Here is a 26,295-nt window from a genome sequence, read left to right as displayed (position 1 = left end):
TTACGTTATTCTAAAAATAAAAGCACCCTTTGCCCCATGCAGAGATACAGCCCAGTAACCAGCATTGATGTTCCGTGGGAATAGATTAAAGAAGAAATGGGTCATGGTAGGAGATCATTATTGTGGCAATAAGTTAGTGAATCCCAGGCGTCCCGTTTTTCAGCGACGAGCAGCACTCTATGCTCAGAATTTTGATGCTGGTGTATTAAAGCTGTAAGGTGAGGGAAGCAGGCAACTGCTGTGTCATAACTCATCTCGGGCAGCATTGTCGAAGGAGGAACGTAGGGATGGGGTATTCATGGCTTCACTCCGCAGCTTCTCTTGTTGTTGAGTCTTCTGTGACTTGGCCCTGTCCCAATCGGTTGACTCCGTCACATTGTCCCACACCACGGAGGTTTCAGTGTCACTAATGTAGCCTTCATCCCCAGTGTAGTGTGTAGGATACAACAGGAGGGGCTCCACCGAGAAGGCGAGCAAGTCCCGCGGTGAGAATTGCTTGGAATAATCAGAGCTGCAAAGAGCGGAGAAGGAAGAAATGTTTGTAAAGATAATGAAGAAGATCCTAGGCAGAGGTTCAATGGGATGTATGTATTTTTCTCTATGCATATTTCCCAAAAATTGCCCTTCTGTAATTCCCTTCCTCGTTTGATAATACAGTAAAGACGACTCTCCTGTGTCTAACACACTCTTAAGTACTTAATAATATTGGTCCACAACCACACCAATAATTGTATGAGTGGACCCATCAATGTCCAAGCCTTCATTCAATGCTAAAAAGTGTTATTTATTACCAACAGAGCCTGTTTTCAGAAAAAAGGAGTGAGAAATCAGGGACCATATCATGCCAATATGGTGCTAAGTGTAGGGCAATCTGCATGACTATTCCTTTCATTTTAACTGTTTGGCCCAGAACCTGTATAAATGTAACTCACGGTAATATGGGATGGCATGGAGCAAACAGAATTAATATAGATTTGACATCAGAATAGGATGTTGAGTTGGCTGCTGGATTTTTCTTTTCATGCAAATGCTATTTCGACAGTGACTGGCTTCTTTCATTCTATTACCACGAAGCCATAAATGTCTTCTCTCTTCCCCAAAACTAGTGACCCTGTAAAGCACCTGGCGTACCATAGGGTAAGAATGTTTCTATTGTTTTATCATATTGGTAATAATAGGAAGCTGAACTAGAAAAGAATTGTATGTTTAGACTGCAATGTAACATGTAAAATGTAGGCACTCACATAGGATGTTTGTCATACATGACCGGTAGAAATTCATCCACAGGCAACATCTTAGACAAGGGCTCAGCATTAAGCAGTTTTCTCGCCCCACGCAGGGAGATCAGATATGCCAGTGTCCAATATGAATAGTCAGACACCACTAAATTACGGACCCCGGGAACAGGCTCTTCGGGTTCATCCACCTGCATCCGTTTTCTGCCTAAATAGCTAGCGAAGGAAGAAAAAAATGCTTTTAATTGGCAACAAAATTGCTAATCATCTAAATAGGCATTTATAATTTTTTATTCTAAGGGAAAGCAGAGGAAACATTTTGGTCTGTTTCCTAATTGTGTACCTACTGAAAAAGAAACAAAAAATGATACAATTTATAACTGTTACAGGAATATCCACTTTCATTTTTTTTTTTAACCCCAAGCTGCCCAGCTGTGAGCTTCTCGACTACCCATCATACCGCCCCAGGCTGTCTAACAAATAGACACTCCTGTGGAGCACACGTGGAAACGCTATTCTAGTGATTGTCACACTTCTGAACTGAAAATCCATGAACCTAAGCAGGAGTTCCCTTACATGAGGTCCCAGTCTAAGCGAGCTTTCTTTATGTCCTGCAAGAGCGCCTGCATCCTTCTTTTAAAGAAGATTTCAAATCGTAGATCATCTTCAAACACAGCCGAGACTTCAAGAGAGCGTTCAGAAATCTAGAGGAAGAAAGTGGTCACAAAGGATAGAATTATCAAGCGATCCCTTTGCATAATCCTATCCAAACTAATCTACAGTTCAAAAAACTAATAAATACCCTCTACCCCGACACAGAGTTCACAAAAGTAGCACTCATCTTACCTCCTTCCAGATGTTATAGTGGCTAAGGAAACACCCCATTTCTCCACGGGTTAGAGGGCGTCCATGATATGGATCCTTGTACCCAGGAAGCATCTTTACACCCATAGCTAGGACTTCCGACTCATTCAAGGCCCTTTGGAGTAAAAAGCAACCCAAGGTATATAAATAATCAATGCAACTGCTACCAAAGGAGAACAGTCCGTAAACAAAAGACAGGAATAACTTAAATGGGGAGAGATAATAATGCGGATCATCAGGACAGGAAGATAAAATGGGCGCTCCCTCTGTATACTGCTTATTTAATTTGTAACCACTACTAAGTGTGTTTGTTTCAGGTACCGTGCCCGTTGAAATTATTTTTTCCCCTTGAGCATAGAGGGCAGTACAAAGTAATAGGTCATTAACAAAAACTTGGGTTTTATCTCATTTTGTTCCACCGTGGTTCATTTATTTGCAAACCTGGAGGCAGCCATTGTTGTCGGTCATGTGATATTTTATGTGACTTTCCCTGCTCAAACACCACACTGAGACAACTCTTTATGGTAATGTTAATGAAGTCCTGCTGAATTCTTTCTAGTGTCTGGCTGTGTGATTATGATATTCTATGGTTTCTAGTATAATATAACAGCACAATATAAACAGCACAATATTTTTGAAAATATGTTTTAATCTGATTTTGGGCAATAAAAGCATTTGGAGTATTTTACCTTAAAACAGTCTGCTCAGCGCAATTGTCCTTCACAATATAGGATTAATGATCAGAATTATAGGGAGGTCTAATTTTCAATACTATATTTTGTACCATTATCAATGAATCATGAAACTTGAATATTTGAATAATAATATTAAGTTTATTTAACAATCTGGGGAAAAAAAAGAAAACCAAAATTGTTGGTAATAGCTGAAACTTATCACAAAGAACTCCTCAAAAATATCCTTCTGGGGGAACTTCCCCAATGTTTTTGTAAATGATCCTGCTTATAGATTATTAAAGAACTATAGAGCCCAATACTACTAAATATTTAGCAGATGCCTACAGATGGCCTTAGCCAACTCAAAAGCAAACCCGTGCCTTGGACGCACAAATATACGTTAGAAATAAAAGGCATATGTTTGGTGGCAAACCAACAGCCAGATCCTACCACATAACTGTCAGTTTGGGTTTATGCCAAGACCACAAAGACCAAGAAGGCTTATATTCATAATGCTAATCAACGCTTGAATTACTACGGCTTAGGTATATTTTTCCTCTGAAAGGCAGTTTTTGCCATAGTTTGCCTTTAGTTATATTTAACCAATGATAAACAGTTCATTTTAGGAAAAATATACATTTTTGTGCCAGAAAAACGTAAACAGTTCATATATGATTATTTTAAGGCAAACTGTGCATCATAATGACCAAATGTATACACACACGTGCACGCACACATACATACACACACACACAAACAAAACCTTTCCACATTACTTTCCCCATATGTGCTAAATTAAATAACGGGAGTAACTTACATTTTCTGAAAAGACCAGACCCCTTTAGCCAATTGAGGCCATATGTAGAAAAGTTGTACATACAGGTAGATTACACACAAAGCCCATGTGGGCAACAGTACACAACATATTGCCCCATATCTCTGGAATCTACTTCCAAGGAACCTTCAGCTTTCACCCTCCCTCCCGACATTCAAGAAACATCTCAAAACTCACTTCTTCAGAGAAGCCGCGCCATCTTAGCTGATAGAACTTCCCTGTCATTGATACAACCACCACACTACCTCTCACCCTGATGTTTGTCACCCCATTCCCTCTAGATTGTAAGCTTGCGAGCCGGGCTCTCTCTACCCAATGTATCGGTTTGTCTTAGTCTGTCAATTCTTGTCTTGTCATACCCCTTGAACATATGTATTGTATGAAGCGCTATATAAATAAAAGACAATAATAATATAAATAATAAGAGCAGCGCACATAAGATGCTAACAGAAACACAATCTAGGGAGAATTCTTTTGTGGAATCCAACTCACAGAAGTTGTTGACCACAAAGGGATCGTTAGCAGGGATCAGCTGCATGCTGGCGAGAGGACTTGACATTAGCTTTGCTGCCAACACGCAGTCAAATATTCCGACACTGCATCTGCGCGTCAAATTAATCACAGAACATCAGTCTTTAACAAAAGCCTTAGACATGTTCTTCAACATGCAAGCCTTATGTCCGGGAAAGTAAGACTCAGAGCCTCTGGATTGCCAACTCTATACCAGCTAAGACCGAAACAGCATGGAAAATGGTAAAAACAAATTAACTCTATGGCTATCCAGCAGACATTGCCCACAGGCTGTATAAAAAATTACAAGATAATTGGGTTTAGAACAAGAATGTTCCTTCAGGAAGGAAGCAGTGACTCTTGGGGTTGTATGGTGACACGTAGCTCATTTAAGTAAAAGAAAAAAATCCCATCCCTAAAAAGAAATTCAGTAGGAGAGATTTAATATCCCGAACAAGGCGCTGCAATGGAAAATCAATGCCCTGCACAAATGAGTAATGAAGTTTTACTTTCTTCTGGCTGCTGTTGGTATTCCCAAACCTAGACGAAATGCAGTAACCACAGGGGACCAGATAGCTTCAGCCCCAGCATACGTAGCATTTCTATACCAAAATGTCACGTAAAAGTGCACACCCGGCGCAATTGCCTCCAAAAGGCAAAACATTTCCGAAAGCAAGAAGCAGTTATAGGAATTCAGAAAGAATTTAAAGCCACAGACTAAAGCAAATTTGGTGGTAAGAGTTTCCTGGAAGGAATTCAGAAACAAGTTCTGCTAATGCAACACTTAGAAGCCACTAGTAATGCGTGAGAACCCGCAAGTGGAGTTCAAGTGATGAGAGCTCTAGAAGTGCAGGACCCTAAAGGTATGCTTAACACACTGGGGAGGGCAGGGGCGAAAGAGTGAAACAGTTTATGAGACAGTCATGGACAGTTTTATTCTCCAGGTTAAGGAATACAGGCCCCAAAGACCCGAATCGTTGAAGATGAACATAGGAAACAAGGTCTTACAGGGAACGCTGGCCAATACCCAAACCTGTGCCAATATTGATGAGAATGGATATACTCATACTGGTCTAAGAATACAAGAGACTTCTCAGGGCCTAGGCTGGGAAATTGCAGGTTCTCAATGGGCCATTTGATGTCCACTGAAACCAACTCCCCATTCTACTATGCAGGTCTGGGCAGGAGAAGTCATATAACTAATTGTGGAGTAGAGGAAGAAGACGCAGCATAAGAGAAGATCCTCCACAGCTTCTGGTCTGGGTAAGGGGCACCATCCTAGGCCAGGGCAGCAGCCCCCATAAATGCGGCACTGTTTATCTCTACATCTTTTTGTCTGTTGGTCTCCATCACAGAACGAGAACCAACAATTATTGTAAAGTCTGATACCCCTCTCATCTCCTTGCAACGACACATATTACATTTCAAGATCTGTATTAAAAAAAGGAAGAAAACATTACATTACAACTTGCAACCACTTATCAACAGGAAAATGTATTTTTAAATTGGACTGTGTAAGGCTATCTTTCTCTTGAGGTACATGTTGACAGGGACAGCTGTAACCATGCCGGATAGTCATAGCCCACAGCCCCGGGTGTTATGAGAAGGGCTGGGGGATGTGACACAGCCCCAGCAGGACAAATCTGGCATCCGCAGCTTAAGATGGTTTTATAGTCTTGCCAAAGACAGCTGCAGGAGAACCTGGTCCAGAGGCAAGAAGCTTAATCGAGATTAACTGTGTCTGCCTGGAAAAAAAGGAACCTCAAACACGTGGACTCCTACATCCACTTTAACATGGTCCGAAGCCATCATAAACCGATCTTTTTTCTACTCCTACTCTTACATTCCAGACATTTTTATTTTTTGACCTATGTCATCAAATCTGATAACTATTTAGGAGGCCAGGCAGCTAATACACTCCGAGGTTCCAATAGGACACCTTGTTGTTTTCGGTGGCAAACCATTGTCCATAACATCACAGACACAAAACAAACAAAAAAAACAAACCTACAACTCTGATTGCAAAAAATAGTTTTCAGCTATAAATTACATAAATTGTGCATTACACATGAAAAAAAATCTCTGGAATGTAGGAGCGGGGATAACGAATGGTACGATATGCTTTGTTATTATGTACAGTTGCACACGGACGCGGATGTTAGACCAGAATTATAGCAACTTGGCTAAAGAGGGAAATGGCTTTGCGCAAAATCTACTAAATTTAAGCTATTTTGGTTGTATGTCGAAGAACAGCTACATTTCAACATAAACTAAAATACAAAAAATAAAGAAACCTACTTGTGAACATAAATACTATAATAAATACATTTTAAGCCAGTTTTAAGAAGGAAAAGATGATGGCAAAAGAAAATGAATTGAAGCAAAAATAGCAAACCCAGAACGGACCCAAAATCAAACTATGAAACATGGGGTAGGGGTTTAGTTCTGAGTTTTGTTAGCAGAATTCCAAGTCAGATGGGATAATCATAGCTAGACATAGCTAGGGGAACGGTCACCATTACAGTTTGTGATTCTTTTTTAAAAATAAATATTTTGGGCTATATTTGATTTAAGAATATATAAATTTGACAGCAGGTAAGAATCATTCAGCCCATCTAGCCTGCAAATGTTTCATGCTGTAAAGACTCTCATGCCCTTAATCAGTCCTTGGTCTTGTCTTACATTTATTATTATTATTATTATTATCTATTATTTATATAGTGCCAACAGTTTATGCAGCGCTTAATACAATACATATATTCAAGGGGTCTGACAAGACAAGAATTGACCGACTAAGACAAACCGATATTTAGGATAGCTTTATGCCGATCCCATGCATAGTTAAAGTCCTTCATTGTATTGGCTCCTGCCACATCTGCTGGCAAGCTGTTTCACTTATCTACCACCTTCTCCGTGAAGAAAAAATGTCCTTGCGTTATATCGAAGCCTCTGACCCTCTAGTTTTAAGTCATGACCCCTTGTTCTAATATTTCTCCTTCTTTGAAATAACCACAAAAAAAAGTTACAAGTCCTGGCAATGAGCAGAAGTTTAATTATGAACAAAATTACGTCCCCGTCGTAGCGTTTCTAAGTGTTTGCCGGCCCAGATTAGGCAAACCGGACAAATGTCTGGGGGGGGCTAATGGCACCGCTTGTGCGGCAGATTGTGTAGAATAGTAAGATTATGTGTTTCTTGCTGTGTATTCATTTATGAATGTGTGAATATACGCGTGTATTTGAAACAATCGCAGATAACTGCTTTGGGGGCAATAGATTGAGATAACGTAATTGTAACAGACGTCGGTAAAGCTTCAAAGGAATAGCAGGAATTGCGAGAACCTACTCCTGGTGATAAAGGAATTGATTGGAGGCAACAGGTAAAAGAATGTCTTCGAAATGATGACGAAACAACAGACAAAGGCTCAACAGAATAGACCGGTAATTACCAAGTAAACTGGGAACGGAAGTTAGTAACAGCCCCATGTTCCTATACCTATGTTAAGCAGCTTGTCCGTTGTTATCTGCTATACAAGAGTCCGTGCCTCGGAGAAAAGAGATCTAAGAGATGGTTATCTGCTGAAGATCCACGAATACTAATTTATTTCAGTGTGCAGCTACAAACGTCAAAGGGCCAGGTCCGATTTTAATCCCGAGTCTGTGGCGAGCTTTAAATTCACTATTCCCATGCAAGCAAAGAGAGGGGGCTGACGGTTCTTAAAGAGGACCTCGTTCCTTACAGCAATCGTACAACCACTCATTAACCTACTTTCCATCCGTTGCCTCTGACAGCTTGTAGTCTATCTGCAGCTCATACAGTGTCCTCTTCATACGCTCTCTTCTGTCCGCCCTCCGCTTCAGATTAATGAGAAAGATCTGGAGAGGAAAGAGAACGTGTTCATGCATTTATTCTTCTACCGAAAGAAGAAGAGAAAGAGAGAGGCTTCACACTCACTTTGCTACAAAAGATAGAGTCATCATTCTAAAATAAATGTCATTGTTCCCTTTAACCACGGGGTATGACGTAGACGAATTAATAAACACCAAACAGAAGGGATTACTTTCTCCTTTTTAACCCAATTTAACTCCATTACCAAAGTATTTGAGTTCATTTTTATTCGAGATTTGTTATTAATATTTTTTAACATCCATTGTAATAATATCACTATAATATTTGACACAATCCTGCAGAAATAGAAACGCTTTTGTACTATTATTGATTTCAAGCTTCTCCGGAGGGGGGAGTACATATTTCTTTGGAGATCCTCGCATTTAAGGTGTGCACACGATAAAATTTAGTAATGCCTGAACAAATATATATATATATATATATATATATATATATATATACACACACACACACACACAGTATTGGCTTGGATATAGGCCGCCCCCGTATATAGGCCGCACCCTAAAAGTTTGGTGCTTTTTTAAAGAAAAAGTTTTTTTCTTTAAAAAAGCACCAAAAAAACATGCTGCCACTCTGTCTCCCCCCCCGAGATATGCTGCCACTGTCCTCCCCCCCGAGATATGCTGCCACTGTCCTCCTCCCCCTTCCCCCCCCCGACTTACCAGAGGAGACTCCCGGGTGTCTTGCGGGGCCGGCAGGGGACATCTACGCAATACGCGTATACAACTTCCGGTGCCGGCACATCCTCTGAGTACCGGCACCGGAAGTTGTATACGCGTATTGCGTAGATGTCCCCCGCAAGACACCCGGGAGTCTGCTCTGGTAAGTCTTGGGGGCAGAGGTAAAACGCATCGTGCGGACGGTCACCGGCTGCGGCGATGCGGGTAAACAACCTCTGCAGCCGGTGACCGTCCGCATGATGCGCTTAGACAACCTCCCGTGCCGGCACCCCCCCGTGGGAAGTGCTGGCAGGGGAGGCTGTCTCAGCGTATCGGGGAGTAGGATGCAGGTCCCCTGCACCGCTGCGGGGGATCTGTATCCTAACCCCGCCGCCTGCCCGGCGCCCGGGACATGCATTCGGGGGCGCTAGACCCCGAATATAGGCCGCACCCCCACTTTAAAGACTTAAAGTGGGGGGGGGAAGTGCGGCCTATATTCGAGCCAATACGGTACATGCAAAGTATATCATCGCCCTTTTGTAAACATATTCTGTATATCTTGATGTGAAATCCCAACCAAATACTATAGATTCCCTTTTTGAGGGACGTAGCTGCAGCACCTTCTCGAGTAATAAGATTCTGAAAGCTGAAAGCCTTTATCCCAGTTGTCACTGTAGCTCATCCAAGGTACAGAGTTATACCAGTAAACTTGGCACGTACCTCATCCAGGGACATCTTGTCTGGGACTTTTGTCGGAATGGACACAAACTGTGATGGTTCAGCAGGAGGGCCCTTTACTGTAACGAGAATTGGAGGAACTGTAAGGCTTCAATCCGTGACCTCCACCAGCTCTACGCCAATCCTTTGCATGTTTAAATCCCCTTACTGTATTAACCTCTATCACTTCTGCTGGGAGGTGCTTCCACTTATCTATCACCCTCATAGTAAGGCATAACATCCATGCCTCTAGCCTCTGACCTTCTAGGGTTCCATTATGACCCCTTGTTCTCACATGTATCCTGCTTTAACTTTGCACTCTTTGGTAAATCTCTTTATGGTGTTTAATTTGTATCACATCTCTCACTTCTTTCCCCCAAGCTATACATATTAAGATCCCCTAGTCTGTCCTAGTAATTGTTATCGTTCTAACCATTCGCCCTTTTTGTAAGCGCTTCTCTAAACTATCCCTAAAATGTAAATATCTTTCTGGAGATGGGGTCTTCAGAATCGTAAACAACTAGGTGAGGTCTAACCAGAGGTCTGTAACGTAGCAGAACTACCTCCCTCCTTCTGCTACCAATGCCTCCATCCTTTAAACTCTGTAGGGGGCAGATTCTGTAACGTACCACATGTAGACACATCACCAACCTAGAGCTTGTCCACCTACCCATTACTTCCATCTTCGTATGTAAGAAGTTGTCCGTTTCATCTACGAGGGAGCTGTGAGATCGCAGAGGAACCGGGAGGTATCCATATGACTCCTTGTTACAAAGGAACATCTGAACATCTGCGGTAAACATTGACAAATCCAAGTATGTAACGTCTACACACAATGTGAATTCTCCTCAATAGCCCTCCTAAAACCCAACCCAGTTTTTAGCCCCTTTCGTTGGGATAGCATGTCAGCGGGGAAAGAAGCAGCATCACATGAGCTTTTGGGACCCCAGAGGTCCCTTCTTCAGATGAATCAAAAACAATTTAACCATACGGGGAGAAACAATTATGCAGATCCTGAGAAGCGGGCACATTAAGATGACTGCTCCAACAGTTTGTATACTGCAAACAATATATATTTTTATTAAAAATAGATTTTTTGTATTTTTTACATCTTTTAAAATAAAGATGTAAAATGAAGTATTTGGGAAGAGTGACAGATCCGCTTTAACACTAGAATCGTATCCAACGAATTTCATTTACGGCTCTCCCCATCCTTCTACTCTCTTTTTTCCCTTCAATCAACATTCGCCAAACCAAAGTAACTCAGGATTTTCCCCAAATCTCACCTGCCTGCCTGCATGAAAAGGCAAAGACGATGATGTCATCAAAGGCCCAAGTGTAGTCAGGATGAGGAGGGTAGAAGTCCAGATGGCGAGAAGCTTCTTTGCGTAGATCGATCAGAAACGTGGAGTGAACCATAGGGACGGCAAAGCAGCCGCGGCGTTCCCTGCGCCGGATTGGCATGTACGCCGGCGTGCGTCGGTAATATCCCTGAAGAAGAGTTAGATTGAGATAATGCAAGCGGCCAACATGGGACAGTTTACACGGGGGAAGAAAAAAAGCCTTAAAGAATTAGCAATATTTTGAACCTTGGGCACAGAACAACAGGCGCCTTGGCAGATATGTCTTCTATTATAACAACAGTTGTCAGAATGACAAAGTTCTCATGGATTTTAAAGTTAATTTTAGGAGACAATCTGCCTCACCTGGCTTGTCATCCCACACCAGAAGTTAGAGTATGCCGCCCTGGACTCTAACATAGGAGCCACAATGGTCTTGTTTTCAGCGATCAGCAGATTTAGCGTGTCGGGGTTGGTCAATAAGTTATCGGCGTCCACAAACTAAAGGGGGAACAAGAAAGGAAAACTTCATTTAGATCACAAACACGTGGTGACCACACACACTAAAGAGCTTACATGGGATAAGACCACATATTCTGATTAACCCTAACATGCCCAAATGTCTGAATTTATTGGTGCGTATAGGACAATTACTGTAAAATACCGGGTAAAATACGCACCTGTGTAAAATATGCACCATAACTCCAGCTTCGGAGATACAAGCTACCTATGAAGCTGGAGTTACCCGTGCATATTTTACACTCACTCACACATGTACAGACTTACATATACAAACTCCATGTATCACACACACATGCAGTGACTGGCTAGGCAGACTAGGGCTAGGGCAGCAGGTCCATGGGTGCGGAAGTCTTCCTGCTGCCAAATTGGGGGGGGCAGATAGGCCTCTTGGGCGCCCAGGACCCCTAGTATCTTATGCTATGGACTGTGCAGGAATTTTAAAAACAATACAAAGTACATGAAATACGGTAAAAACTGAATCACAAGAAATCACTTTTCATTCTTATTGCCATCAGCCGACGAGGTCCTACTGACCTGGCCAAGAAGTCACCTGATGTTTGAGGACTGCCACCCCCCATGTTCCCGGCAAACAAACAAAGGTGCGAGCCGGATCCACAGACAGATATAATGTCAAATTACAGCCAAGATAACCCACACACAGATACAGAAGACACGCAGTTAACAGTGGTGGTCTCCTTTGTGTGATTGGAACATATTAAATAGGTCAATAACTTAAAGGGGAACTCCCCTCATACACTATTTTGTTATTGCCCTGTGACTGCAGGGAATGCATACATTACCGTTCAAAGGTTTAGGGGAAAACACGGACATTTCTAGCTGTAACATAATTGCACAATAATGATCAACAAGCCTTTGAAACTTAAACTTGGACCAGCGAACACATTAAAACACAGGAGTGATGGGAGTGATGGGAGTGAGAAACTGCTTCTGTACGCCTATGAAGATATTCCATTAAAAATCAGCCGTTTCCGTTAATGGACAAAAGTTGCGTTTGTTTCAAAAACAAGAACATTTCTAAGTGACCTCAAACTTTTGAACTTGTAATGCCGTATATATATATATTTATTTGGTTATAATCAGCCCTCAGATTCTAGGTTTCTCCCGTCCTTGAACGGTGGTCGGGCCCTTCAAGCCTTTTTGTCACTCAAAAACCCACAAGATTAACCCAAACACAGATCTGTGAAAATGAAATCATAATGAACATTTCTTCAGCAACTATAGAGAAAAAGATAAAACAAAACAACTACAAAATGTAACCCACAGAGGATCACCTTTTCTTTAATAAGATGTCCACTGACCAATATTTCGGGGTTCCCTCAACCAAGTCTCTACACCTTGTAGCTTCTTCACCTTGTGGTAGTAACATTACTCTCCGTTTAGTTAGGATTTCCTGAAGCGGATTAGGTATATTATTATCATTCTTTATTTATTAACCCATTATGGACCAGGCTGTTTTTTTTTTACTTTTTGTGCCTTTCTTGACCGAGGCTGTTTTAACACTTTTTGGAGGGCTCGTGTTTAGCCGTCGTTTTCTCCTCTCTCTCCTATTTATTTAGTGTACTCACACAACTTATATATTGTTTCTTAAAACGGCAACGACAAGGGCATTCAGATACTGTTTTTTTTTTCCTATAAACAAAATAATAAAATATGATGAAAAGTTGAAAAAAAGCACTTTTTCCGCACTTTTATTTAAAAAATCTTTTACTGGTTGTTTAGGGGTCAAGCACCAACTTATTACGCAGCGCTGTACAATAACAAACACACATACAAACAGGAGTTGAGGACCCTGCACATGAGTTTGCCATCGGGGTATAGATTTGTACCGAGTTTGCCGTGGGGGGGGGGGGAGGAAACTTGGTAAAGATGATACCTTCATTGGCTAACAGCAATAGATTGCAAGCTTTTACGACTACTCAGGTCTCAAAACCTTGTAATCTAGTGCAAATCAGATCTACTCAGCCACCAGTTTCCCAACGGGGACCTTTAAGCAGCTTAAGTTTTTCGACCATCCTTCACATACCATGATGTAGTCGGCCCACATCTCCCGCGCAGAGGTCAGCGCAGCCTGACGGAGCTTCATGATGTATTCGTAGCGGTTGCGTGACCAGTGCTTGGGGCCCTCCTCGTCCTGGTACCATCTGAAGAAAGAGTAGAAACATCATGTCGCACAATGCCAAACGAAATCGATTCCTCCATAGACTTTCATTAGTCCAAGTTGGTGATTAAGACCGAGCCATTCTTTTCTTTACCACAAGGCAGTGTGATATGGAGTTAGGGTGTTTGTCTAGTAGATCAGGTTAGGATAACACATACAAATGGCTAATACACAGCTGCCTGAAAACATTATTTTATGAATAAGGTAGATCTACTTAAAAAACATATTTTGCAACATTATTTTTAATCTGATACTCGAATAAAAAATGGTGGGAGCTCTTCTTTAATAACAGAAAAAAAGTATGTGTTTTGGTATCGTAAATAAATAATTTAAATTAATTGATTTAGAGCTACTCTTTCAGGCGAGCCGTTCCAGCTAACTGTGGAACATGTTGAGATGAGGACATCACGGAAGGTCTGCACAACGTTGCCAAGAGAAGAACCGTCATCCACCCATCCACGCGTTTATCGTGCTTTGTCAAACTCCCGTGATTTAGCAGGGTACCTCTGGGTCGAGTTCAGAAGCTGTTTGATTGATGTTTATTGTGTGTCACCCTCCTCTACTTTAGTACCTGGGATGTTCCTGTGGCCTCCACTCCACGTGGTGGTACTGGCTCTGCACGTTTATGAGCCATTCTCTCAGAATGCCGCTTGTATTGTCCAAATTATGATCGGTGGCAACCCTGTGGGAGACAATACACTGAATTAGGTTCATACAGGTTTTCCACGTCATGACCCAAGATAAATATTAAAACTCCCCAAATATTTATATATATATATATATATATATATATATATATATATATATATATATATATATATATATATATATATATATATATATATATATATATATATACTACAAAATGAGTGTGCCTGCTCCTGGCTTCTATCGATCGGCTGTTAATTTAACCTGTACTAGGTTCATTTATTTTCTTACTTGTCTATGGTAATGTTGGTGGTTTGCCCTACATTTATTCTCTTCCCAGAGAATTAGCTGCGCCAATGCGCTCAGGTAACTGAAAGAGCCGTAACAAAGGATCACCGGTCACCGTCAGGCTGGAAGTCTCAAGCATATTCTGTTACATAGTACTGAAATATCTAACGGGAAAAGAAAGTCATACAAGTCGACTGTTTTTTTTGTTTGTTATATGTATATATATATATATATATATATATATATATATATATATATATATATATAGGATCAGCTGGCATCTGTACATTAGTTAACAGGAAGGGGCACTAGGAATTGCCCACCACAACTCTGGTCATCATCACATTTACTCACTAAATGTAACTACGGTATCTTAAGCAATATATCTATATTAAAAATAACTATTATTATGTAAATCCAGGGAACGGGCTGCTAACATGATAAATACATAAAGTAATGTTATTTCTATATTTATATAGTGCCATAATATTCTGCAGCGCTGTACAATAGCTAAACAGGCCGTAATAAGTACAACCATCTAGATTTACAGAAGCAAAAAGGTAGGAAGGGCTCTGCTCAAACAAGCTTACAATTTAATTTATATGTAATATATGTACATTGTATATAAACAGTATTACATAGCTTCATTTAGTTAACTAACTGAAAAATTTGGAATTTAGGAAAAGTGATGTATCCGCTCAAAACGACTGGTGGAGCTCCTGTACTAGGCAACCAAACTTCACAATATTCCAGCGGGACCAGGCAGCCCCACCTCAAATTCTGCGATCGCCAAGTTAAAAATCAGTGCATTACATAGGAAATAGTTTGGAAAGCAAATGTATTATAAACTTTAATTATTCGTTTCTACTGAATTCAGCTCGAGTCCTCACGTGCCCAAAACTGGACCAGGTTCAACGAGAGCTCTTTTTTTATAACCGTGCAACATGTCTTCTAGGAGAAGCTACTGAGCTTCCACCTCAAAACCAACTCTTTAGCTCATTAAAGAAATTCCATGGAATTTCAGGAGAAGGTTCCTGCTCCGCACTTCCCCCAAATTCTCCAGGTGCTTTCCATGTCTGTGCTAGAAGGTCAAACCCTTAAAATCCATACAAGTGAATTTCTTTTAGACCCCTGGCAGTAGTAAATAGCAGCTTCTCCTGTTTAAGATCACCAAACAGATATGTTTGCCATTGGTGATGGGAGGCTAAAAAAAAGGTTAAAGCCTCCCAACCCCCAGGCAAACACCCCATCTCTGATTTTAGACTCTAAGTCATGTGTATTAGACTGCTACTTTGTAGCCAATTCCCACCAACTACCTTAAGTTTTAAAAAAGGCATTCAAAAGTTTAACAGCTGGGACTGGACTACACCTCCCATGGCCCCCACAACATCTGGAGAGCTGTCACTTGGCTGCTCCTTTGTTACAGGACTATATTTATACTGAATGCTAAGTTATTAGATATAGCATTGCTCACCCGTACATGTGTGGACATCCTTTTTAATCGGAAACCGATGGCACAGCTTGGGTTGTTACCAACAGTGATAGCCCTTAGATGGGAATTAGGTTCTTCTTGGGTTGTTACCAATGAAGATAGCTCTTAGATGGGAATTAGGTTCTTCTTGGGTTGTTACCAACAAAGATAGCTCTTAGATGGGAATTAGGTTCTTCTTGGGTTGTTACCAACAAAGATAGCTCTTAGATGAGAATTAGGTTCTTCTTGGGTTGTTACCAACAAAGATAGCTCTTAGATGGGAATTAGGTTCTTCTTGGGTTGTTACCAACAAAGATAGCTCTTAGATGGGAATTAGGTTCTTCTTGGGTTGTTACCAACAGTGATAGCCCTTAGATGGGAATTAGGTTCTTCTTGGGTTGTTACCAATGAAGATAGCTCTTAGATGGGAATTAGGTTCTTCTTGGGTTGTTACCAACAAAGATAGCTCTTAGATGGGAATTAGGTTCTTCTTGGGTTGTTACCAATGAAGATAGCTCTTAGATGGGAATTAGGTTCTTCTTGGGTTCTTACCAACAGAGATAGACCTTAGATGAGAATTAGGTTCTTCTTGGGTTGTTGCAAACAGAGATGGACCTTAGATGGGAATTAGGTCCTTCATTAGGTCCTTCCTCACTTTATGGGGAGGAAATTCAAGCTATACAATCAGAGCTTCAAAATGTCTTCAGTTGACGCAGAACCAAGAAGTTACAACTAAGTATTGCTAAACAATATGCTAACAGAATGTTATCTTTCAAATGTGAATGCTCTAGATCCGGACATCAAGGAGAATTGCAACCAAGTGCTAACATGCCACTTACAGCCCTATCTACCATGTATAATAATAAATGATAATTAAGGGAAACCTTGCGTTAAAAGCAGGAAATTCACACAATTAAGGGACTACCCATTTAAAAAGTTGGACACACATCTACGACTCCCGCCGCTGTTGTACGACCAGATTTAAGCCCACGGTGACGCCAATAGAAGAAGTAGGGTGGGCATAGCGAACCAACACGGGTATAACCCATTAAATACCGGGCATGACTTTATATAAGAGAGAAACAGTGGATGCTTTGTCCATTTCTCATGATGATGTGGAAACGTAACATGATACACGTTTTAAGGTCTATGTCATGACGGGATAGGAAGTCAGGGAAACATGTCACTGGTTTCACAAACCCCACAAAAACAAGATCAATGTGTCTATCCAGAAGGGGGATAGAGGATAAAACACCCACTTATCTACATCCTCTGAGAATATGTACTTTAATGAGTTACAGCAATACTCCCACGTGGGTAACAGTGATTTATATATACTGTATATACTGTACATTATATATATATATATATATATATATATGTACACGTATAGTCATAGAGGGTTACTATGCACTCAGTACAAGACCTGGTAAGCTCACCACAGGGAGATCCGGTCCTTGGGGTATCTGAGCCGGTCCAAAGCCCCCAAAACCTCAGGCAGGGACCCCTGGGTGTTCCTGGCCAGCAGGGAGAGCAGGACGGTGGGCGGCCGGATAGGAGACTCGGGGTTCCAGCGTTCCTCCGGGAAGTATCCCCTACTCAATGCCGGGAGCAGGAATAGCAGCAGCCCCTGGAAAAGCCCGGCTCGGTACATAACGGCGGCTCCGGTCACTTTGTGCCCTCCGACTAGAAATCCGAGACCGGACGGGCTGTTTAAAGCAGTAGACACAGTAGAGCCCGAGGAGAACGGGGATTGGTCGTTCGTAAAACCCTCCCCTTTAAGGCTGTGTATATTTGGCAGCCGACATTCGGCGTTAAAGGAGAGGGGCCTGAGCAGCTGTGACTTCTTAAAGGGATAGGCGCACTGCCAACTCAGGGGTCGTAGTTTGTGGAAAAGAAGCGCATTGGGAGGCTTGAACGGGGCTATATTTGCGCAGGATTGATAGTGGAAATACATTCTCCTAGGAATTCATACTATAAACTGGTATAGATCCACACAGCTATCAATCTCTATATACATAGATACAAACATATTATATATAAAAGGACCAAGTCTAAGAGACACAAGAAATGGGAGGGGAAAAAAAAAAAGAATCTTGGTAATATGACCAAAGAACGCATCAAGGTAAATGAGATTCAATCACATCCAGTTCCCTATAAAATTGTGTATTTTCTCTGCTTACGTCAAAAGTTGTTTCCATGGATACCCTCAGCCTGACCCTAACCCAACTTTTAGACGTGATCAAATTCAGGATCTGGCCCAAAAGCTTCTACCTTATATGAAGAACGCTATCTGAACTTTGGTCCATTGACCATGACGACCCGCATAGCTCCGATGTGTCCATCTTTATGATGAGCAGTCACTCTTTCCTTCTTTGATGTCCTTTTCTAGGAGCTCAGGAGCGTTTGCTGGTTATGAGGGTATCGCAGGGTTCTACAACGCTAAAGCTCACAAGAACGTGTATAGAAACAGTAGGAATGGGTTTAGTAATTAAAGAACGGGTGACAAACTCCAGGATATTGGGCACATGCGGCTTAACCTGGCATGCCTATGGCTGATAAGGCACGGAGTCCGACAACCTGAATGTAGAGAAACCAAGAGCTAGAACACTTGCTACGTTACCGTGCCGGCCATTTAATGGTGCAGATGGAAGAATATAATGACGCTTAATAAATCAATAAGTAATAATACAAGTTAGCTAGTGTTTCAGTCTTAATTATGTGATAGGACATAGGATAGTAATATAGAATATATACCATATCATCCTCTCAGCCCCCGGAAGGGTTAAACATTTGATATTCATCAAGACATTTTATTTTGCCTTAGGAGCTAGAGATGGATGATATCTAGATAGCAAACAGGACTGCGCAGGTAAGCAAGAAGAGGTTGACGGTTCTTCACGAAAAAAGTTCACTTACTTAACATTACAATCTTTCAGACTAAAAAGACACAACACTCCGGCTTTAAACGAATCACTAATTTATTACGGTCTGTGCAGTCATGTGATACAGTTTCAAAGTGCAAACTGTTTGGAAGCAAATGACCTCTGTGGTGCCACTTACACCATGGGGCAGATCCTAGAGGGGAGGCAGATATGAGCAGGGGCAAATCTATCAAGGGTCAGCTGGCAGAATCATGAACAGGGTTAGGTAAGGTGTGGAAGCAGGGCATATCAGAAAGTTTTAGGTTCTGCCAACGCTTGGCATTGTGACTTCAATCGCTCAACGTACAGTCTTATTTCTGGAACAGGTGTGGTGGCGGTTCATGTGGCACACGTTTGGGGTTCTTATCTTGACTTTGGTATTCCAGCCTCAGTTCATCCTTTGCTCTGGGTCTTGAAATCGCTATGCTTTGGTGCTTTCTCTGCTTCTGGTCTTGTGCCAACCAATGCTTTGATGCCAAAGTTCTGCATCCCAAGATGTCACCCATATCACTTACACTTTAAGAGTCCGCTAAGTAAAATCACCTGACCCGGAACTGACCAATGGTGGCAATCCGTTCTCCACAATGTCTCTGTAACAATTACTGCTTATGACTTCGTTTTGGCATTTTTCTGGTTTCTACTCGTGGCTGGTTGTCCTTGGCTCAAATCTTGCCCATGGCCCTTGTTCTGTCCAACTCTATGGTTCTGCCCTTGGCCCTGGTACCACTAGTAGTGAGGTGGGAAGAAAACCTCCAGGTTCTCAGCCCACTCCAAGTGCTATTATTTTTGGTGAGGCTTTACAGGACAGAGTGCTTCTCCACAGGACACGTCAATTCACGAGCAGCAGGTTCATCAAGGAACCAGAGCACTTTTCCATGCGCGGGGGAGACACGGGCAGCAGGCAGGGGGTCGGTCTCCTCTTCCTGCAGGATACGCTAAGAGACAGATATTATTTTAATAGTCTAATTCCAGGTGGGGTGTAACATACATTATTGAGGCAGTATACCCCTGTAATTGGATTTAGTAACTAAAAATACTAGCAGCAAAAAGGGGCACCCTCAGACATTTCTAAATGTAGAGCGTTATCCCTTTAGACAACTACCGGATTGCATTACCAGTTGTAGTTTCATGAATACTATAATGTTTTGAGGGAGCTGTCCATCAATCATGTATATGTTTTGTAGCCACACTTTTAGCAAACAGGCTCTCATCATACGGTCTGTGGTAAACAATAGAATGGCTCAGTCTTAACCAACTTGACACTGGCCAATGAAAGTCTACAGAAGAATGGACATTGGAATTACATGACTGTCAACAATGGTAGCCTCCGTGTCTGCAGATAAAGGGAGTTTATTGGAACAAAATTAAATAAAACCAGGTTTTTGTCAAAGCGAACAACCATTTAATTCTTTAACAACTTTAAATTGTACTATTTGGTCCAAAATACTGTTAGAACTTCTAAAGGGTGCTCTATTGTGTAAAAAAAAAAATGATAGAAATGCTACAGCATCTTAAACCCTCTACTTCAGCTTGCTGAAGAAGCTAGTGGACACTGTAGGTTTTTCTCAACTTTTAAAGTAAGTCCTCTAAGGGCATCTAGTTATCTAAAGTGCAGACTGCTGGAGAAGAAAGAAGATTCTTTGTAACTGACTCTAGCAGCATGTTAAGTGTCACAAGAACGTAGAAGGATTCAATGATACCTACTTTCAAGACAGCTGCTTTGCCCTCTCCAGTAGCCACAAATACCACTGTTTTTGCTGCGTTTATGGCTGGAAGAGTAAGAGTGACCCTTTCAGGTGGAGGCTTTGGGGAGTCACTGATTGGAGCCACAATCTGATCCTTTACCTGGGGCGGAAAGTAGGAGATGGGACAAGATGAATAAAGGCTGTGGAGGGGAGAGATTATACGGAGAGGGTGGGTTTAAAAGTGCAAAAGAAGGGAAGTTAAAATGCTAGGATTGGCCAACTCCCCGGAACGCCAGTATGGAGCACATACCTCTAGCAGAGGATGACCTGGAAACAGGGAAGCAGTGTGTCCATCTGGACCAATTCCCAAAATCAGGAAGTCAAAAGCAGGCAGGTCTTTCCCAGGGAAGAGCTACGGAAAGAGGAGACTCGGATCAAACCTACAGCACACAGGTACCTGGCACAGCTTGGTCAATGAACACACATTCAATGACGGATAAATACATTTCTAACAATGTCCGTTACAAGCAGGGGCGGTTCCAACATGGAGGACTAGCATTTTTAACCAAGGGGCATTGAGCATTCCAAATCAGATTTTGCCGACAACACACTCTACGTACACTGACCAGTCCTGTCCAGCACACAACCACCAAATAGGAATACAGAGTCAGTCCATAAAGGGAACGCAGAAAGCATCTGATCAAAGTGTAAATCCCCACCACATTTTTGACACACAGCAGGTAAGTCTCACCTCCCGTAATTTACGAGTATAGTCGGCAGCAGCATCTTCCACCGACAGCGAGGGATCGATCGTAACAAACTGGGACTCTGAAAGGATGCCAAGTGAGATGAGGTGACGCTGTAACAGAACGAAACGGATTCATTTTTAAATTAGGGTAGTTTAAATCATTTTTTACGCTTGGCAATCAATCACACTAGTCAAAAATGCCTAGCAAAAAACTATCAGAAAACGGACACTTTAAATTGAAAACAAACAAATGTGTCCAAGCAGAAAGAATTACGGAGGTTGGAGAAGAATTACGGAGGTTGGAGAAGACATTTGGCAGTCATTGTGTGGCCTCCTTAGAACTATGCTCCCATGGTAATAGAGACATTTTCCTTGGAAACTAAATATGATGTCACTAGATTAAATCAGGACGTGAAGTGTATCTTACAATCCATATTACTCCTAAAAAAACAGCCCTGAAAAATGTTTGTGATGAGTCAGATCACCTCTGGAATCCACAAAAGCTCAGCACTGAAGTTGAGTCCAAAGGTTATGTAAGTTTTAAAACTAGGGAATTCATGTGTGTGCAAATACAAGCGATCAGGACACTACGAGAGCTACAGGAGCAGGACTAAGCCGGCAACAGAAGAGGATCAACCTCCTCTTCAACACTGCCCAGGCAGCCATGACGGCCTCCTAGGTCCCCAGCTTCACCCCACTTTTTCCTACTTTTCTTCTCTTTGGATTTGTATGGGATTTCTTGCATAACCATACCCATTTACTTTCTTCACAGTATTCTTATGAGACGACGGACTTTTAACAAAATATTAAAAACAGCAACCACCGGTTCAAACTGTCAGATGAACCCTTGATTTCTGGTTTGTGTTACACTAAGAGGTGTCAAACCCAATTCTATGTACTGTGCATATGTTCATTGCATTACACCACAAAAATGTAGACCAGAACAATATTGATGAGACTGCCCACATTTGTTACGTAGTTTCTTTGTCTTCACTCTTGATCTATACTTTTGGATGACATGTTTTTGGCCAACACCTGTAACCAGCAGTGAATCCTCTAGGGAGGTGCAGATGGACGCCTGTAACGGGCTCACAATTTATTGTCATTAATGGGTTAACATTGAAATACATAGGATTACACAAACACACGTGTCTAGCGCTTGTCTTAAAGGGACAGCTTAATGTCCCAGACAACCTCACCAAAGACGAATGCATATCACGGTACTTTAATATGCATTCCAATAAATAAAAAAAGGTAAAAATAAATAATAATATTAGGGATAAGCTGCTGTTGCCCAAAAAATCTTTCCATTTACTGGCTGCTTGAAATCAATGAGTGCGCTTTCCGCTGCACAGGGGGGGCGGCTCATTAACCCGCCCCCACGACATCATAAGTAAACGTGTCAGGAGATGAGTTTGGCTGCGTGGAAGATAACTGGTGGGTTCGGGAAATGGGCAACTGGGTGATTTTTGCAGAAAGCCCCCATATATTTGCAAGGGGGACATCACGTATAGTTAAAGGGGCCTCTTAGTTATCGTATGCATTAAGGTGTCCCTTTATGGAGGGTTAAAACCGCAAGTTTTAAGGATTTTTGCAGTAACTCCGATAGTAAAAGAGAATCCAGCGCTAACCTGGTACTCGCCATAAGTACTCTCGGGATCTGTAAACGGTAGAAGCCTCTCGTCACACAACGCCACTTTCCAGCCCTCGGTGTGGAGCCCAGAGGTCTTTGGCAGTTCCCGGCTCAGTAGCTGCACCAGGCTGCCGCCCGACAGACCCAGCGTGAAGCCATTTGAGCCCTGGGACTCGTTAACAAGCAGCTGGGACAGAGAGAGTGCAAGCTCTGCAGGCGAAGGGAACACACGGATCTGGCGGTTGCCAGACATCACAGACCTGGAAAGAAAATGGACAGCAGTTGGGTGTCGCTTATACGAGTCTACCTGCATACCAAAAATATATAGTGCGCTTCTGTAGGATGCACAAAAATATTAAATTATGGTGCTGACTAACCATTTTAACAAAAAAAAATAAAAAATTCAAAGTTTATTGAAAGAAAGAAATGTTTTTTATTTTGAGTGACACAAAAGATAAAAAACAGGGGCAATCAAAAAAGGTGTGGGGGACAGACAAATAAAGGTACCATCTTTATAAAGAATATGAAGTGCTTCTAAATCGAATCAGCATAAACACTGCTATCAGCGAGTAGTATTCTGCTCCTGTATATTATCAGCGAGCTAATCCATAGAATCAAAATGCGTATAAAAATGAATGGGAAGACAGAAGAAAGTAGAAGAAAGAAGAGTCGGAAGGAAAGTAGAAAGAAGATGGAACCAAGATCATGGTAATATGCAGAACAGAAAGTCCCTGCTCCCCATGCCTTATAGACCACTAATTGTCGGGTCTCTCACAGTGTTAAAAGGGGTAACCGAGTGGTAGCAGCATGTGAATCCAGCCATGGTTGCCAGATTGTTAAATAGGTTTTCATGAAGGAAAGCTATGAGTTTTTCCATAGTCAACATGTGCCAAATATTAGTGTCTGTGTAAGAGTTCGAGGAGACCTGTTTTCCAGAATTTGGCTATTAACATTCTGACAGATGCGGGTTAGCAGATGCGGGTTAGCAATTTATAAGCTTCGGTATCGAGTTTTGTTAAGCGATACTCTCTGCCCAGAAAGGCCATCCGTGGATCCAGTTTAATGGGGAGGTCCAGGGCTCTACTCAGTTGGGATGAAGAAAAAGTCCAACATTCCCACCACATAGGAATATAGGATCCTACCCGACCACATCCTCTATAGGTTTACTCCATGGGAGCGTAGGCGAGCTTGTCTCTGAGGGTGCATGTACCATCTAGGACTCTAAATCCATTTTCTTTAGGTTGTGAGCATGCTGTAACTTTAAACATGTTGGTCATTATGTCTGTCCACTCATCTGGATCAAGAGTTTCCCCTAAATCCTGCTCCCATTTTCTCCAACTGGAAGGGTTTGTGGCAGGAAAGCGCTCCGATTACAATCAATGTCTTTAGACTCCCCTGTGACGTTGGCCGAAGTATATCACGTGTACGGAGCTGTGTGCGGCCAAATGTATGTCCTGCATGGAAAATAGCAGATGGTGGTGGGGAAAAAACGCAAGGGGGATTTTGCAGAACCCCACCGTACATTAACAAGGGGGACACCATGTCAATTTAAAGGGATCTCTCAGGTGTCATATGCATGAAAGTGCATACGATGTCAGGAGGGTCCTTTAACTATACATCGATTATTTGGATTTCTCCCCAATACTCATTATTGGAGCAAGGACCGATATCTTTGAATTTTTGGACAAACTGATCGTTGTGATCAGCAGCCACTCAAAGGATTGGTTATTTTTTCTTTTCTCCTCCTAAGCCCCGTGTGTCCCAGCCAACCTCTCTCATGTGTTTAGGGACCTGTATAAAAGCACACGCTGCAGCTCTGCGGCACGGCTTCCTCTAGGATGTCTGTTTCCTGGGAAACCCTTTCTGCCACCGGGATTTGTCCGTCTGCCACCCATCCCAGGGGTAAATGGAAGCAGTTTAGCTCTTGGAACTTGTTTCAAAACATGTGCAGCCATAACAGGTTGAGCCAGAGCTTGATCACCGGTGTAGCTACAATGGGGCGAACAGAGCTCTGCATCTCTGGAGGACCCGGACGCTCTAACCACGTGTGTTGTATGCGCTCTATGATTTAGTGGGAAACTGGAACAGATTTATATTTTTGTGGTCCTTTTAACCCTATCCTCCCTGAGACTTTTATAATATGCAAACCAGGAGAAGTAAAATCTGCTAGACAGCCTGAACCCCTAGTAGAAAGTAGGGGAAGAAATCCCTGCACACATACCACTCCATCAAGGCAGACAAACAAACAAATAAACAAAAAAAAACAAACATTATATATATATAAATATATATATATATTTATATTAATAATCATAAGACTTGTAAACTTTGCACCAGAATAGATCTTTACATATAACTCCAAGGGTAATGGACCTGTTGAAGAACGCCTTTACAACGCGCTAATACATATAAATATATTATATCTGTATATGTAATATAAAACGCTGTAATTCTTATGTTCAAAGCGTATCCATGCCAACTAATGCTACATCTAAACCAAACCGTCACAGGATCGCATACAGGGATGCAGATGTGATATGATTGCCACCTATGGGCCTTGTTAGATACCCTGGTGGTTGTATGTGGAATTACAAGTAAACAAAAAACTTTACACAGTAGCCCCAAACCTGCAGATCCGGCCACTGCCCTGTTAGATATTGCCGGTGTGGAAAGTTATGCCCTTGGAAATACATAGGTATCTCAACAAAACTGTTTAGTGAACAAGTCCCTCTATTGTAAAGCACACAGAGACTGCCCCCTGGAAACAGATACCCCATAGCAGAATATAGTATTAGACATCAGGCAATAAACATCATGCTACTCACCACCGAAACACAGTCTATATATAAACTATAACAAATGATCACATAGAAAAGAATATATGCACTTCCATACTTTACTGAGAGGGTGGCAGACAAGTGGAACAGCCTCGCAGCAGGAGAGGTAGAGGTTAACAGGGAATTTAAACATGCATGGGATAGGCTAACGGGTCCTGAATCTTAAATCCAGAAGTCTATGCATGTAACAGAATACGAGAATAAAAGAAGAAAGGCAAATGTAACAATAGAAAGTAACATATCAGATCCATCTGAATCCTGGATATTATAGAAACAAAGTACATGCTAACAGATATTCATATATATATATATATAGTATATTCATATATATATTATATATAGATATTCTTTCTATGGGAAACCATGGAGACAATTGATTATAAAGTCACAGCCATCAATACAAAGAATGAATGAATCAGATGACATGAATTGGAGGCCAGCGGCTGCTCTGAGCTGTAAACATCACTCCATATCCATGTTAAATGCTCTGGAGCTGATACATACCGTACCTAATAGGCTGCAAGCTCCAGGCGAATGCGAGAAACGAGAGAAAGGAGCCGCCAGGTGAGAGGGCGGAAGTGAGATCACGGGACTACACCTGTACGGCCTCACTGTGGGC

At 41.8% G+C, this 26,295-nt stretch overlaps 2 protein-coding genes across 2 annotated transcripts; both read right to left on the bottom strand.

Moving 5' to 3' along the window:
- Positions 1-243: 243 nt before the first annotated feature.
- Positions 244-17,503, bottom strand: LOC149279211 (procollagen galactosyltransferase 1-A). The gene is made up of 12 exons (XM_089501416.1): positions 17,289-17,503; positions 14,014-14,124; positions 13,308-13,425; positions 11,108-11,242; positions 10,688-10,892; positions 10,072-10,191; positions 9,405-9,481; positions 7,885-7,991; positions 2,082-2,214; positions 1,812-1,939; positions 1,245-1,451; positions 244-511 (listed from the first exon to the last, which is right to left on the bottom strand). Exons 1-12 carry the CDS (start codon positions 17,501-17,503, stop codon positions 244-246), a joined length of 1,824 nt encoding a protein of 607 aa, XP_089357542.1.
- A 2,067-nt stretch (positions 17,504-19,570) lies between these two features.
- LOC149279210 (6-phosphogluconolactonase-like) lies at positions 19,571-23,092 on the bottom strand. The gene is made up of 5 exons (XM_089501459.1): positions 22,838-23,092; positions 21,210-21,317; positions 20,769-20,870; positions 20,478-20,618; positions 19,571-19,708 (listed from the first exon to the last, which is right to left on the bottom strand). The coding sequence occupies exons 1-5, from the start codon at positions 23,090-23,092 to the stop codon at positions 19,571-19,573; spliced, it is 744 nt and encodes a 247-aa protein (XP_089357585.1).
- Between the last annotated feature and the right edge of the window lie 3,203 nt (positions 23,093-26,295).

The sequence above is a fragment of the Sceloporus occidentalis genome, unplaced genomic scaffold (genome assembly GCF_023333645.1).
Source record: "Sceloporus occidentalis isolate IW3139 unplaced genomic scaffold, rSceOcc1.0.p SCAF_174, whole genome shotgun sequence".
NCBI classification, from domain to species: Eukaryota; Metazoa; Chordata; class Lepidosauria; order Squamata; family Phrynosomatidae; genus Sceloporus; species Sceloporus occidentalis.
The sequence above is the reverse complement of the archived record's forward strand: the minus strand, read 5'-3'. Positions and strand labels throughout refer to the sequence as shown.

Coding starts and splice junctions, on each gene's coding strand:
- LOC149279211 (XM_089501416.1), bottom strand. CDS start 17,503: ATGTACCGAGCCGGGCTTTTCCAGGGGCTGCTGCTATTCCTGCTCCCG. Junction 11,243..13,307: donor TGTGGGCCGACTACATCATG/GTATGTGAAGGA, acceptor TTCCCCCTTTAG/TTTGTGGACGCCGATAACTT. Junction 10,893..11,107: donor GGTGTGGGATGACAAGCCAG/GTGAGGCAGATT, acceptor ACTCTTCTTCAG/GGATATTACCGACGCACGCC.
- LOC149279210 (XM_089501459.1), bottom strand. CDS start 23,092: ATGTCTGGCAACCGCCAGATCCGTGTGTTCCCTTCGCCTGCAGAGCTT. Junction 21,318..22,837: donor GTACTTATGGCGAGTACCAG/GTTAGCGCTGGA, acceptor GTTCTGTTACAG/CGTCACCTCATCTCACTTGG. Junction 19,709..20,477: donor GCAAAGCAGCTGTCTTGAAA/GTAGGTATCATT, acceptor TCTGTCTCTTAG/CGTATCCTGCAGGAAGAGGA.